The 15,099-nt window shown below is 41.6% G+C and overlaps 1 protein-coding gene across 1 annotated transcript; it reads left to right on the top strand.

The window, feature by feature from the left end:
* The first annotated feature begins 8,612 nt into the window (after positions 1-8,612).
* LOC136482292 (uncharacterized) lies at positions 8,613-13,939 on the top strand. Its single transcript, XM_066479512.1, has 3 exons — positions 8,613-8,915; positions 11,858-12,277; positions 13,101-13,939. Exons 1-3 carry the CDS (start codon positions 8,613-8,615, stop codon positions 13,710-13,712), a joined length of 1,335 nt encoding a protein of 444 aa, XP_066335609.1. The 3' UTR covers positions 13,713-13,939.
* The last annotated feature ends 1,160 nt before the right edge of the window (positions 13,940-15,099 follow it).

Genomic DNA, 15,099 nt, shown 5'->3' with positions numbered 1-15,099 from the left:
AGTAGCAGTACCTTGCTGATCCTGTAGATTCAGTCGTGCCTTGTTTAGACTTTTTCTTAGATGCAGGCTCAATGCTTTGGCTCCTCCTATAAATTCAGATTTTAGTAATAAAAAAGTTGAGCAAAAAATTTGTACAAATAAGAATCATACTCTGCTGATCATGCAGATTCAGAAGCGCTACGCTTGCCTTTTTTCTTAGTTTCTGGTTCCACGCTAAGGCTATGGTAAATATAAATGAAGTTACATTCAAAGCATGTTTTCATATAATGATGAACACAAGATTTTCAGTTAACTTTGCTGGAAAAGACATGGATCGTGTTGTTGTTTCATCATCCATCGGCACAATGTTGGATTGAGATGCTGCCTTCTTCTTCTTCTTTGGTTCCCTACAAGTGAAAATATTAAGTCAGGGCTACTTATCTTTAAATTTCCTCTCTTCTATGGTACTGAACATATATACAGACTTTTATTACCTCAGTGCTGCTAGAGCTTTCTTGTCTTCTGGATTACCCTTTTTACATGTATGCCAGTGATGTCCAACCTCCAAACAAATAGGACACTTATGTTGTCTTTTTTTCTTGTTCTTGTCAGTGCATTCTTTGAACCTTTGGTTCCTTCGCCTACCAGAAGTGGGTTTTAAGAGTGGAGGATACATGAAAAATTCATGTGTTGCTTTAGGCCATTGAGTCTTGTCAGGCATAGCTGGGATTAATTGAGCATATGCTACTCTAAATTTGTCAATAGAGTAATAAGGGTCCACATAGTTATCTAGAGCTACATTGCTAAGTGATGTAATAAATGCTATGGCATGTCTACATGGAATTCCAGAAACCTGCCATTGCCTACAAGAACATGTTCTATCAAGCAAGTTTACCACAAACCGAAAGCCACTACCCCCCAATGCAGTAACTTCTCCCTCCCACTTCCTCTGAGCATTCCTTAACTTCCAACTCCAACTCCCTGCTCTGTTCATTCAATTTCTTAATTATATGTGGGAGAATCAAGCCATCTAGCTTCCTTGAGATTTTTCTTCTTTGGTTCCATTTGCTCATCAGCAATTGCCTAATCTTGTCCAAGAAATCATCCAAATTCAGAGACTTGTGTTCCTTAATCCAATTATTGAAGCTCTCAGCTAAGTTGTTGGTTACATAGTCTACCTTTGATCTAGTGGAGAACTGACTCCTAGTCCACAACCTACTATAGCATTTCCTTAGGTATGCGGTTGCGGCTGGTTTTTCTTTCTCCATTGCAAGCCAATGCTTCTCAAATACATAGGGGTTCCATGAGTAAGCTGCTGCCCAAAGATGGTCATCAAACACTTTTCCATGGAACTTCTTCTTAAAGTTGGTCACTAAGTGAAACATGCATTCCCTATGTTCTACTTGTGGAAACACCTCTTTTACACCATTCATGATTGCCTGCCCTGCATCAGTACATATGGCTAAACTGTTTGGTGAACCAATAGCATCTTTGAGCAATTGCATAAACCAGATCCAGTTATCATTAGTTTCAGAATCAAAAACCCCAAAAGCTACTGGATACAACCAATTATGGCCATCAACACCCGAAGCACTAGCCAATTGTCCCTTGTACTTGCCAGTTAAGAATGTACTATCTATAGCTAGATATGGCCTGCAACCAGAAAGGAACCCCTCTATGCAAGGTTTCAAAGCAAAGAATAGCCTTCTAAATCTGATTTTCTCATTAACTGTGTGATGATCAATAATTACCATACTACCTGGACAACATTGCTCAACTGCTGACTTAAACCTAAATAGATTATCAAAGCTGTTGTCCCAATTACCATAAAGCTGATTTAGTGCTAGCTCCATACCCTTATACACTCTCATATAGTGAATGTGTACCTTGTGGAAAGCTTTTCAAAATGTGGCCATGATATTGAAGATGAGCAACTTCCATGTAACCAGGTGGATATTGCTCTATGATTGATTGAATTAAGTCCTTTAAATTTGTTCTGTCACTATCCATAATTTTCTCAAAACAAAAACATCTCAGATCCTTCCTAGTTTTCTTTGGATTACCAAGATATTTAAAGTTTAGCATAAAAGTGGATTTAGGATCCATCCTGTGAGCAAAGTAATTGTAAACTTAAGTCATTTATACAAACACACAAACTAGAGTCAGTGATTGTTAACTCACCCTTCAAGCCAATCTGCTTGTACTGCAGATGCACCACCTCCTCCAATGTCTAGGTCCTCGTCTGCACCTCCGTCGGGCTCCATTCAACTCGTGCTGGCGTCGTAGGCCACTGGCACACAGAGAGCCGAAGTCCAGGCCGGCTTCACCAAGAGGCGGAAGAAAAACGACAGACGGAGCAAACACACGAGATCGGGAATGTAGCCGGTCAACCTACAATCGGGAAAAGTTAGTGGAAAAAAGAGGGAACTTCTGTATTTGAGGAACTCGTGGCTGGCAGTGTCAGATGCGAGGGGAAGGGAGCGCGAAAATTGAACAGAAACCGAGCTCAGCGAGGGGACGGAGGTAGAGGGAGAGACGAACCATGGCGAGACGGCTGCGCGCGTGGCCGCCGGCGGCGACTGTGCGACGGGAGTGGAGGTCGTCGCTGTCTCCAGGCCGTCGCGCACCCTGGCCGCCGCGACCCCAGGAAGCCGCGCGCCCTGGTCGCCTCGAGCCCAGGCCGCCGGGCACCCTCGCCTCCGCGAGCCCAGGCCGCCGCGCGCCCTTGCCTCCTCCCGTCCAGCCGCCTGCTGAGCCTGCGCGCCCTGGCCGCCGCCCCGCAGTACCTAGGGTTAGGGTTCTTTTTGTTTCAGAAGAGAGCGGACTCGAGGGATAGAGACGAGACCGAGAGGTTTGAGATAGAAGAGAAAGAGAGACACGGTTCAGTTAGGGGTATTTCTGTCTATTCAATAAAAACTGACGACTCGATGATGGCAAACTTCGATAGATCTCACGATAAGACTAGATTGGAAAACAAAATTTTGAGTGAGGCCAAATAGGTAAGAAATTTTGTTTCAAGGCCATGAAAGAAAGATAACTTTAAACCAGGGCCAAATAAGAAATTTTCTCATAAAAAAAGGGGAGGGGGACCTCTTCGCTTGCTTGGCCGTACAATTTCAGCACAAACAATATTTTTTTTTCTCATAATAAACCAGCGAACAATACTTTCAACCATGGCTTTTCAGCAAAATGAATCGGACATGTCTTACTGGTAGGCAGCAGTTATCCGCCTGTTCGCTTGCTCGTAAACGATCGTAAATTTTCAGCCGGAAACAGTGTTTTTCTCTTACACCAAACCAGCCAGCAGTAAATAATACACGATCGTTTACGTCCTCCCGAACATGCGGGTAGATTCGAACTTGAGGCGCCCATCAAGATGGCTACGACGTCATGGGGGTCTATACCCCGAGGAGCAGCGGCGGGTGGATCACCACCGCTGCAGTATCATGCAGCTGGAAGTGGTACGCCACTTGGCCTCCTTCTTCTCCCCTGAAGCACTTGAGGGTATTTCCCATGGAGGATCACTGTCTAGCTCCTGCTTGCAGCCTGTTTGGCTAGTTTATATCGTTACTGGTTCATAAAAAACTACTGCTAACTAATTTGTATGAGAAAAAAAAAACTATTTTAACTAAAATTTTACGATCGTTTACGATAAACCATATTCAAGCTAGCCGGCAGAGGTGAGGGAAAAAAAGAAGGGGGCTGCGGCACTACTGTCTGCTGACAAGAAAGATAGGAAAAAAAACAAATGACACTTGACACGAGACCTGCACTGTTCATGAGGGGACGGATGCGCGGTGGCAGTGGCAAACTTGAGATGACCATTGCGTGCGCTTTTCAGGACGGCAGAGGTTATGGGGGTGTTGGGATCTCTAAAAATTTATATCGCATCGAATATTTAGATATTAATAAAGAGTATTAAATATAGATTAATTATAAAACTAATTATATAGATGAAGGCTAATTTATGAGATAATTTTTTAAGCCTAATTAATCTGTCATTAGCACATATTTACTGTAGCATCACGTTGTCAAATCATTGACTAATTAGGCTTAAAAGATTCGTCTCGCAAATTAGTCACAAGTTGTGTAATTAGTTTCATAATTAGTCTATATTTAATACTTCATGCATTTGTCTAAACATTCGATGTGACAAGAATTTTAGGAGCGCACGTAGAAACCAAACAGGGCCTATATCTACTCCATCCGTCCCTAAACTGTTGTTTTTTATCGTGACATAAATTTAACTAAATATATACAAAATACGTGCAACATTTATATCTCTAAATAAATTTATTATAAAAATAAATTAATAATCTATCTAATGATATTAATTATGTATCACAAATATTAATATTTTTATATAAAATTAGTCAAAGTATTTTTTTGGAAAGCGTGAACGATAATTATTTAGAAACGGAGTGAGTATGCTGTACTAGGTGGGAGTGCGACCTGAGGGTAATACGGCATTTTTGGGTTTGATTGGTTGGCTACTAAAAGTTGCCGTGTCAAAGATTTGATAAGAAAAAGTTGCGAAAATTAGGGCAAAATTTTTAGCCATAGATTTGGCATTCTAATTGTGAGATATTGGTCAAGTTTGTTAGCAAACCAAATGACTACCAAAATTTTGACATACCTAAGTTTTGATAATCAAAATTTGGCTATCACCCAGTCAGACTCTTCATGTCTCGTGTCATTTTATGTTTTCTCGTAGTACCGGCTCAACAACTATCGAGCACGGCCCTGGCCAAAAGGGTTATTAAAATATGGTCTACGAATATCCTATCATCGATTATAGTTTTGTCTCTCAATCAGGTATCCCTCTATTCTAAATCATAAGTTATTTTAGCATTTCTAGGTGTAAATTTTTTTATATTCATCTAGATATACACCTATGCCTATATACACAATAAAACATACAAATCAAAAGTAAAAATGACATACAATTTTGAGTAAAGGGAGTACTATACATATACATTGTGGCTCCGTTCGTTTTGCTGAAAAAAATAAGCCGTTTCGACTAATTTGTTATGAGAGAAAAAAATACTTTTTCGGTTGAAAAAATAAGCTGAAAAGTATGAATTATAAAAGAAACAAACATAACCTATTTGTAGTTGTAGCAACAGTAGGAGGGGAATAAACACCAAAAGAAGATATAGCACGCTCAAACTATTGCCTGACTTGTAGCGCTACTATTGCCACTGCAAAGGAATGCAGTACAGTGGGGCAATCAGCACTGTAGCTGCAACCTTTCCCAGAAGTGCAGCCGAGCCGGCCCCGCCCAAAGGATTTGCCACTTCAACGAGCCACTACAACTTTAAGATTCTCAAAGATAACTAGTATGAAAATAGAGAGAAATTAGCATAGCTTCAGATTTTTGATTCTTAAAGGTAGTAAGATTATAATTGCATCTACTTTGTTGCCTATGTATCTTCTTTAGAGTCTAAATAGGATTAAAAAATTTACATGGTGTTAGGGGGGCCGTGGCCCCTGCTAGCCACCCCTAGTTCCACCACTGACAGCCTGTTTGTTTCGGTTGAAACGATCATGTATTATAAGCCAGAAGTACTATTGTCTGGTTTTGTGTGAGAGAAAAATACTATTGCAGCTTATAATACGCGATCATATAAGCCTAAACGAACAGGCTTTGAGTTTAGCCCATCCTTTGTATTCCAATTTTCTTCAGAATGAAAAGACCCAAACATGGTCGTTAGCGAAAATTGCAAATACACGCCACTTAATGTATCCTTTCTTTTCTACTAGGCCATGGAAAATTGTAAATACACGCCACTTCACACGCAAATCATCATCACATCACTAGTATCATTATTTCTTTGCAACACAATTTGGTACATTTAGAGGGGTTTCAAAGCTCATGCAACTTCCAAAATCGTCTGTGTCGGTGTTTCGTATAAGCACCGGCAAATAAATTTATAGTGATACGCGTTAGGTTCAGATGGTGTGCTAAAGGATACAAGATTTATACTGGTTCGGGCTGAATGTCTCTATGTCCAGTCTGTTGCTGCTCGTGTTATTAGCACCGAAAATAGTCCGCAGTAAGGGGTACAAACAGTCGAGAGAGGGACTGGTCCCAAGTCTCAGATGGAAGGGTCGTAAGGATGTAAGAGCTTGGTAGCAGCTTGACTATGTGTGATGTATGTTGTGTTGTCAAAAGTCTGTCCCCTTGTTGGAGGAAGCACATCTCCTTTTATAAATGAAGAGGACGGCTTTACAAGTGAGAGCGCAAGGGTGCGTATGCTACCTAGCTAGCCTTGTTGTTCACGTCTACCAAGCCTTGTTGTCCATTCCGGCGAGTACGGGAGGATGGTAAGCGCCTACAATACTGTCGATGCCACTGTAGAATGTCAAGATGGCTACAGAGCACTGCTCCGCGCAGGGTATGGACTCTGGTATAGTAGTTTTGACTTATGAGCCTTGTCTAGCCTTGCTCCGCATGCCTTTTGGTTCCTATGAGTCCTCGTTGGAGGGATGTGGGGTCGGGGTCCGAAGTAGCGCTATGGGCAAGGCCTTCCGATCGGAGAGGGCGTCCGGAGGCTGAAGCGAGTGCTCCGATCTGGTGGACCCGAGGGGCCATGAAGCGGGCGCCGCTCCCTTGGGACCATAACGTGGTGACAGCACATCCGTCATTTATGGAGGACGCGAGTCCTTTCCTGGACCATAGTGGTTGTCGTATATCTACGTTGGGTTCTGTGTCCGAGGGCTGAAGACGGCGCCTACAACTCTGTAGGGTGAGGAGCACGCGCCCGCAATACTATTTAGGCTCTGCTACGCCTGGAAGGGTCTAAAGCACCCATCCCGTCGTTCTATGGCAGCACTTTTTTCTACCGGGGCGCAGGGTATGGTCCTCGAAGCCACGGTTGACCCGAACGTCTTGTCCTACCCTGTACCTATCATCATGAGGGAGCGGGGAGAGGTTGTCAGGCGAGACGAAACCAGTCTTTGGACATCGGGTGAGGCAAGGTCCATCCTCGGACGTCGGGCGAGGCGGAGTCTAGCCTTTATCCATAGGGCGAGACCGAGCCCAGCCTCGGGGGTCGAACGAGGCGGAGTCTATCCTTAAGCCCTCGGGCGAGGCGGAGTCTATCCCTAAGCCCTCGGACGAGACGGAGCTAGCCCAAGGGCGTCGGGCGAGGCGGAGCTGGCCTAAGGGCGTTGGACGAGGCGGAGTTTAGCCCTTAGCCCTCGGGCGAGGCGGAGCTGGCCCAAGGGCGTCGGGCGAGGTGGAACCAAACTCCCGTCATCCGGGCAAAAAAAGCAGCGGCATCCTTGTCCGTCCGGGAGTTTTTAACGTTCGATGGTTATTAGTTTCACCTCCTGGGTACCCCGGTGTTAGGTCCCCGACAGTCTGAGAGTTAAATTTGTTTCTCTCTCTCTCTCATATATATATATATATATATATATATATATATATATATATATATATATATATATATATATATATATATATATATATATATAGGGAGAGGCTATTCAATAGCCAGCTACAGAATAAGTTATTCTGTAGCCACCTCTATTTACCATAATTTTATATACTAATTTACCATAATGTCAATATATATTTACTATAGTTGGGTTACTATAACACACGGGGATATTTACCATAACGTTATAGTAAACCATTTAGTAAGGAGTTACTATAATCTCATAAATTAATATAGTAATTATCGTAACTCAAAGTGGCTACAGAATAAGTTATTCTGTAGCCAGCTACAGAGTAGTAGTTCTATATATATATATATATATATATATATATATATATATATATATATATATATATTCAGTAGCCAGCTACAAAATAAGTTATTCTATAGTCACCTTCATTTACGATAATTTTATATACTAATTTACGATAATGCCAATACATATTTACAATAGTTGAGTTACTATAACGCATGGGATATTTACCATAACGTTATAGTAAACCATTTAGCAAGGAGTTACTGTAATCTCATAATTTAACATAATAATTATCGTAACTCAAAGTGGCTACATAATAAGTTATTTTGTATCCAGCTACAGGGTTTTATATATATATATATATATATATATATATATATATATATATATATATATATATATATATATATATATATATATATATTCTAGTAAAACTCATGTGAAACTTCCACGTTAAAAACACGACTTCTTTTTGCGCGTTATTTCCTTCCCGCATTCTGTCTACAACACAAGGACAAAAATCATTCTCTTCGTGATGTGCCTTTGCCAAAATATTGCGTTATATACTTCTCATAAACAATATAAAGTTTTTTTTGATAGGGACAATATAGAGTTATTTACTTATTTTCTATACTGCAAAGTTCTTGTGAATCAAAAAAAAATGTGAATCAATTGTGTTGCTCCTTCTTCTACAAGGTACGTAGTACACAAAGTGCCCGTTGGTGACGAGACAGGTCTCAAGAAAAAAAAAAGCCACCCTGTACGCTTGGGAAAGTATATTTTACTACTATTTTTGTACTAGCGTTTCTGTCCATCTGCAACGGCAACAAAAGAGAAGAGTTTCCCACTTTCCCATTTGCAACGATCGTTTACGACCGATCTGGAGATCATCCGCTGCAGCGCAAGGGAGAGAGCAAGCCCACGGCGACGCGGCAATGAGCAGCACCACCGCCGGCACCTACCCGGCGGAAAGCGTCGGCTCCTGCCACCCTCCCACCCCGCCTCCTTCCCCTCCCCCTCATCCGGCACCGGCGTCGGCCATCCACGGCGCCCCACTGAGGCGGCGGTTCGACTTCGCCGACGCCAGCTCCGGCGGCGACCTGCACTTTGACGCCGACTTCATCCGCGCCGTGGATTACATTGAGCGGGCCCCGCTGTGCTTCTGCGGGCGAGGCCGCTGCGCGGTGAAGCGGGACGAGCAGCGCGGCCGGTGGGTGTACGTCTGCCCTTCGCAGCCGGTGAGCCTCCACAGTCCACACTCACCTCCGCAAAGATTCTCTCTCTCTGTTTTTTTTACCCTACGGTTTAACCACTGCAGTATTTAGTTAAAACGATGATGGTTTCTTGTACTGCTTTGGATGTGGGAAACGCAATCCGAGGGGAGGATTTTACTGTTTAGATGGGGATTTTTTTTTTCTCGAAGCATGGCGGTGAAACCTGTTACTGCGATAGAATGAAAAGGCGGATTTGAGGATGCTAGAGCATATGGGAGAGCAGAATGCTGGATTGCAGCGAGCGTTTCTTGGGTTCAGAGGGGTTTTGCATTGGTTTTGGACAGAGCGTTTTTGGCTAAAAAGCCAGTGGCTGCCGAGGGTCACGTGTGCCTCACGTGCCTCCCCTGCGTACGTGGACAGCCACGTCGACTGGACCCACATGGACCGAATCAAGTAGATTGGGGAACCAAGAGTGCGATTTCATACGAAATCAGAAATCAGTCCAATACTTTAAGGACTGGCCGTGCAATTTACTCTTTAAACTACTACACTTCCTAAACTCCTTAATGCATCTCTTGTGCCTGTGCTCTGTTTTCACTAATTGTTCTTCCTAGAATGTTGATAATGTGTTGTCTTTGCTTGTTGCTGCATGATTTTGTATACCCCATTGCTCAACGGAGAGATTTCTAATGGGAAAGTACCATTGTCCTTGGTGTTCTATTTCCATGAACCATGACTTCTGCACACTTATATTAAGAAAAATCACAAGATGATCACGTGGCCCTACTAAATTTGTGTCCTTGCCTCAATCATTTGACTCCTTAATGCATCTCAATCATTTGCCTCCAAGCAACATCTTCTTTTTGTGACCTGAGCAAGTATCTGTGTGTGATGTAAGATATCGTATTAGTATACAACTAATCAGGTAGAGGCACTTTAGAAATTAGAAAGACTTATCCATATCTCTTCTTGCAATCCTATAGCACCAAATAGAAAGGTTACCTTTTCACTCCTAAAATGATAAACAAAAATGCTCATCATGTATATATTTTCAAGATATTCCAGTCTTTCAGCATGTGTAAGAATCAATATAATGATACAAGTTTTCTCTTTACTAGAACTAGAAATACATATGGCCTCAGATTTCACCATTTTTTTTTTTCAAAAAAGAAAACCTTGACTAGTGAACAATCATTTATCATGGAAATTTAATGGCACGCATTCAATACAATGTGTGGCGCTGTTCACTGAATCATTTTTTTTTCTCGAACACGAAAGAGAGGTGCACATCTTTATATAGAGAAGAAATAACGGTCCCTTACAAACAACCTTCCCTTATCAACTTTGGGACAAGGAAGCATTGCTGTACATCATGAGTCAAAAAAGGCTAATCACATAGCATACATAGAACACATTGATCCGGGTGTGGTAGACCTAATTTTGCTAGTCGGCTGACTGTCCAATATTTGTTCCAAATGGCAAGCCATAAAAATATTTTATATTTGATGGCGCTCAGGATTTCCACAATCATTTCCACGGTTCAAAAGTGATTGAACCATAGAAGAAAGCTCTATATGTCGATTTAGATGTGAAGTACCCACTTGCCTCATGCCTCCAAACATGTTGATCAGCCTCTAGTGTTAAACTCACATTTTCCTAGACATGCCAAACTTGCAAATACTAAAGCCCCCTGAATGTCTCTAATCCAAACTTAGTTCTCCAAAGCTTCTGCTACTGTATGAAGATTTATGGATCTTTTGGATACATAAGCCACTATTGCTGGAGCAAGATCAAGTAAAGAACTACCACATAACCACCGATCTGTCCAAAACATGGTGTTTGTGCCGCTCCCAACATATGTGGTCACTGAAATTGCAAACATTTCTTTAGCTTGTGGCTGAATTGGGATGTCCAAACCTGACCAGGGATGTCCTTCCTCCGTTTTATTCAAACATAGCCATCTCCTCTGTAATGCGCAGCTCATAACTTGCAAATTAGGAATACCCAGGCCACCTAGATCAATTGGTTGTCACCTTTTCCCATGCTACCAAGCAACAGCCACCATTAACTTCCTTTCTTCCTTTCAGCAAAACATTAGATCAATGACTATTTTGGTAACCTATCCACCCCCCAACCATATGCACTACTTGTCTAAATGTTTGGTGTACTTCACTTATGTAGGGCACATAAAGTAGTAGGTTTTGTCACAACTACAACCAAAATGATGTCAAGTAATACAATGTAGACTCTATGACTTATGAAAGCTTTCTGTTTACCCCATCCTGCTGTTATATTGTTCGTTACAGATCAGTCTCTCCAATCCTTAATTGCAACGGTAGTGCTTCCATTACATCCAAATATCATAATGTCAGTTCCTCAAAACTCATAAGTTTATAACTACAAGCTTGATGTCATAACCATATCCTCGCATTTTCTGTAATATGCTCCACACATATCTTCTACTCCCTCCATTCCAAATTATAAGACGTTTTGGCTTTTCTAGATACATAAATTTTGCTATGCAGTTACATATACACTAAGTCTAGATACATAGTTAAAGTAATGAATCTAGAAAAGCCAAAATGTCTTAGAGTTTGGAACAGAGAGGGAGTAGAAGATACAATTAGAACCCCTAGTTTTCCAAGATAAATAGCTTTCTGTTGATGTCTCTGGATAAATTTGCCTTTTGTTTCAATTATATCATTTTCTGAAGCTGCAGGCTTATTCCTTATATAAGATTGTACAAGTTTGTTCAATTGTGTAGAGATGCTCCTGTATGAATCCCACTGTGTTTACTTTTCCTTTATCTTCTTTAAACTGAAGTTTACATTCTTCAGTTATGCAATGTCTTTCAACTAACTGGAAAATTATTTTGACTCACAAATATTTATGTTCTTTCATGTAACTACACTGATTTTCGTGTATATAGTTGACAAAGTGTTTACTTGTTGAACATGACTTTGCAGAAGTGCAACCATGTTTCCGTGTGTGAAGAAGTAGGTCTTGATCCTGAATTACAACCTGCTGTTAGAAGCCATCCTAAACCAAGCAATAATTGCGTGATCAACATCTCAAGCAATCATGTTGCTGAACCTAGAACACCAATTAATAATGTTAATCTCCGAGGTGCTGGTGCCACAACTCCAAATATTGTCAGCCCCCAGGCTACTATTCCTAAAACTCCACTTAATTCCACCTTCCAAAATGCTGGTACTTCAACTCCACTTCATGTTAATCCAAAAGGTCCAAGCGCTACAGCTGTGGTTAAAATTAGTCCCCAAGGAGCTGGATCTAATGATAAATCGCCAATCTGCAAGTGTAACGCAGGGAAGTGTATAGTATCGAGAAAGGGCAGCAAAGACTACTATGTATGTCCTATACCCAAGGTAATGTTTCCTATGGTAAACACATTCAGTTTTTTGTTTATCTTGAAATGGTTTAGTGCACCTTGATATTATTTTCAATAGTAGTCAGATATACTTTTCCGTTATTAACTAGATACTTTATATAATATATAATGCAGTTTTTTCTTTTGCTAGTAACTTGGTATTAGTCCCCCCCAAAAAGTAGTCCACTAAATTGTGAGAAAAAGCTTCAAATGCTGGTCTTCTTGTGAAATTTTCAAGTAACATGTGCTGCTGCCTACCAGCAAAGTATATTTTAGTGAAGAAGTTGCTCCTGTAATCATATCAGTTGCATAACATAGCATACCAAGCCAGCTACATTCGGTGGTAGCGGAGAGCCTAGTTAAATTTTCACTCACTTGAGTTTCAGCCCTAGGATGAATTTCAACTGAATTGTTGCAACTATAAAAAGGGCAGACCCAGTGCCGGAGACTCCCACATGAGTGGGGTCGGGGGAAAGGAAAAACCGAGGCAAGCCTTCCCCATGGAAAATCTACAGAGAGACTGCTTCGAACCTGCGTGCGACCTGGTGACTCAGTGAGACAGCTCTCACCACTACACCAGGCCTGCCCTTCTGAATTGTTGCAACTATACTTAACTTTATGTATACTATGACATACATGCTTTTGTGATGATTTTTCGAAACATTACAACATGATATGCTAACGAGGGCGCTAGCCCCCTAGGCACCAAATCTGCATTGCCTGCTTTGTTATCAGAATCCACTGTAGGACCTCCACAGTAACATCCCGTATGGTATTGCTGTTAGGAATGAATGTTCGTCACATTACTGTTTATTCTGCAGGGATCAGGCGCATGCAGTTACATGGCACCTGTAGTTGCTGCTGTTAATGAACCAACAGAAACTGGAACAAGGGGGGACAAGCATTTGAAGGTCAATCTTGTTGAGAAGGAAGATAATGGAAACAATCTAGATCAAGCACAAGACAACAATGCAAATGGATTAGTCAATCCTCCTCAACCTGATGAGAAAGAAGTTCATGGAAACAATCTAGTTCAAGCACAAAACAACAATGCAAATGGATCATTCAATCATCATCAACCTGATGAGAAAGAAGTTCATGGAAATAATCTAGTTCAAGCACAAGACAACAGTGCAAATGGATCAGTCAATTCTCAATCTGATGATGAATGGCCATTTGAAGTCGTCGATAATGAAATTGTACACACAGCCCAAACAAGGACAAGTGCTGAAGTTCGTCAGGCATCACCAAGTATGAAGTGCGAAACGACTGCCATGGTATCAGAAGCACCCACAGAATCACCCGTGCCACCTTATGATACCAGCAGTCCCATTAAACCACGCTCAGAAAACAGTGTGTCCCCAACTGGTAGGATATTAGAAGCATGTGGTGAACTGATGATCTCATGCTGCTCTGGGCTGTGTCCCCCATAAGCGGTCAGGGCTCCTGCTTACTAATCGTAATCGGCTTTGGCATGGTAGTGAAATATACAATATAGAGGACCTTGGTGATGGTGGTTGGAAAGTCCTCAACCTGGTCTGTAATATGTTTGGGCCCATTACCTGCTTAGTTAATAACTTAATGTAGGTTATAATTCATAATATATGTAGTAAGTATGTCTCTGAAAGGTACCTTTCAAGAACTGAATGAACTGAGGTCGGATTAATTATAATGTGTATCCTTCAATCCCTACCTGTTCGCTTCTCCATGACCCCTCGTGCTTGGCTGGCAACAGGTGTTAAACGTGTCCGAACTAACGTTTAGTACTGTGATGTTTAACTGTTGAATAGAGTGTTTTCTGGAGTATGTTTCCAGCTTTTCTGCAAGAGAAGAAGTTTTGCCAACTTGTGTAAACCTGTCCTTCTGGCAATTGCGATGGATGGATCACTTCTATTTTCATAAAAAATTCCCAAACTCTGGTCAGATAGTTGCAACTGTTCTGGCAACTTCTGAAACACTCAGCATTCTGATTCAGCATTCAGAGTTTCAAGCGTGTGGGTTCTCTGAATTATTCTGGTTCAGCATTCAGAGTTTCAGGCAGATGGATTTAGCACGGGCCAGTAGCAACTGAAACTGATAATTCTAAGAGCCCGTTTGGCCGGGCTCCGAGCGGCTCCGTCTCCTCTGACTCCTTTGTTCATCTCCTGTAGCGACACTATTTACCGGAACCGTTTTTCTCTCTCCTCCTTTCCTTTCTCACTGACAGCGCCAGAGCCGGAGAAGCTCGTTTTTTTTGGCTCCTCTGGCTCCAGCTCCTGTGCGCTACAGTATGGGAGCCAGAGCCAGCGGGAGCCCGGCCAAACGCGCCCTAAATACTCCAAGCACCAGCAGCTAATTCAGAAGTGCTGACAATAATAACCCATCATTAGCTACTTGGACTTTGATAGGGTAACACCCACCAACTTATTTAGCTATGTGCTTACTCAGAAATGTATTAACATGAACAATGAGAATCCATTATCCATTTACATCTGCTAGTTACATGGCCATCATTTCCATCAGTGGCGGAGCCAGGATTCCAAACTTGGGTATTCCTACTTCCACGTCAATAAAAAAAATCAGTTGTTTTTAACTGCAATGAGTGAAAATACTATAAAATATGAGCCAATTTGAGAGGCTGTTTTTTTACTGTTTTGGGCTTCAATGAGTGAAAATACTACAAAATATGGCATTATACATATACATATACAAGTATATACACATATATACATAGAAGTGTGCTAAAATAGTTGGGTATTTCTGGGAATACGGGGAATACCCTCTGTATCCGCCCATGATTTCCATGCATCCTGTCAAAAGCATTTTTCCAGGATTTCCAGA

This window comes from Miscanthus floridulus, chromosome 9 (assembly GCF_019320115.1).
Source record: "Miscanthus floridulus cultivar M001 chromosome 9, ASM1932011v1, whole genome shotgun sequence".
Lineage (NCBI taxonomy): Eukaryota > Viridiplantae > Streptophyta > Magnoliopsida > Poales > Poaceae > Miscanthus > Miscanthus floridulus.
Note: the sequence above shows the minus strand (reverse complement) of the source record. Positions and strands in the feature narration are given on the sequence as shown.

What these genes read in the sequence shown, in the direction of transcription:
- LOC136482292 (XM_066479512.1), top strand. Translation starts at nt 8,613, where the DNA reads ATGAGCAGCACCACCGCCGGCACCTACCCGGCGGAAAGCGTCGGCTCC. An exon ending in ACGTCTGCCCTTCGCAGCCG is followed by an intron (nt 8,916 to 11,857) that starts GTGAGCCTCCAC and finishes ATGACTTTGCAG; the next exon opens with AAGTGCAACCATGTTTCCGT. An exon ending in ATGTATGTCCTATACCCAAG is followed by an intron (nt 12,278 to 13,100) that starts GTAATGTTTCCT and finishes TTTATTCTGCAG; the next exon opens with GGATCAGGCGCATGCAGTTA.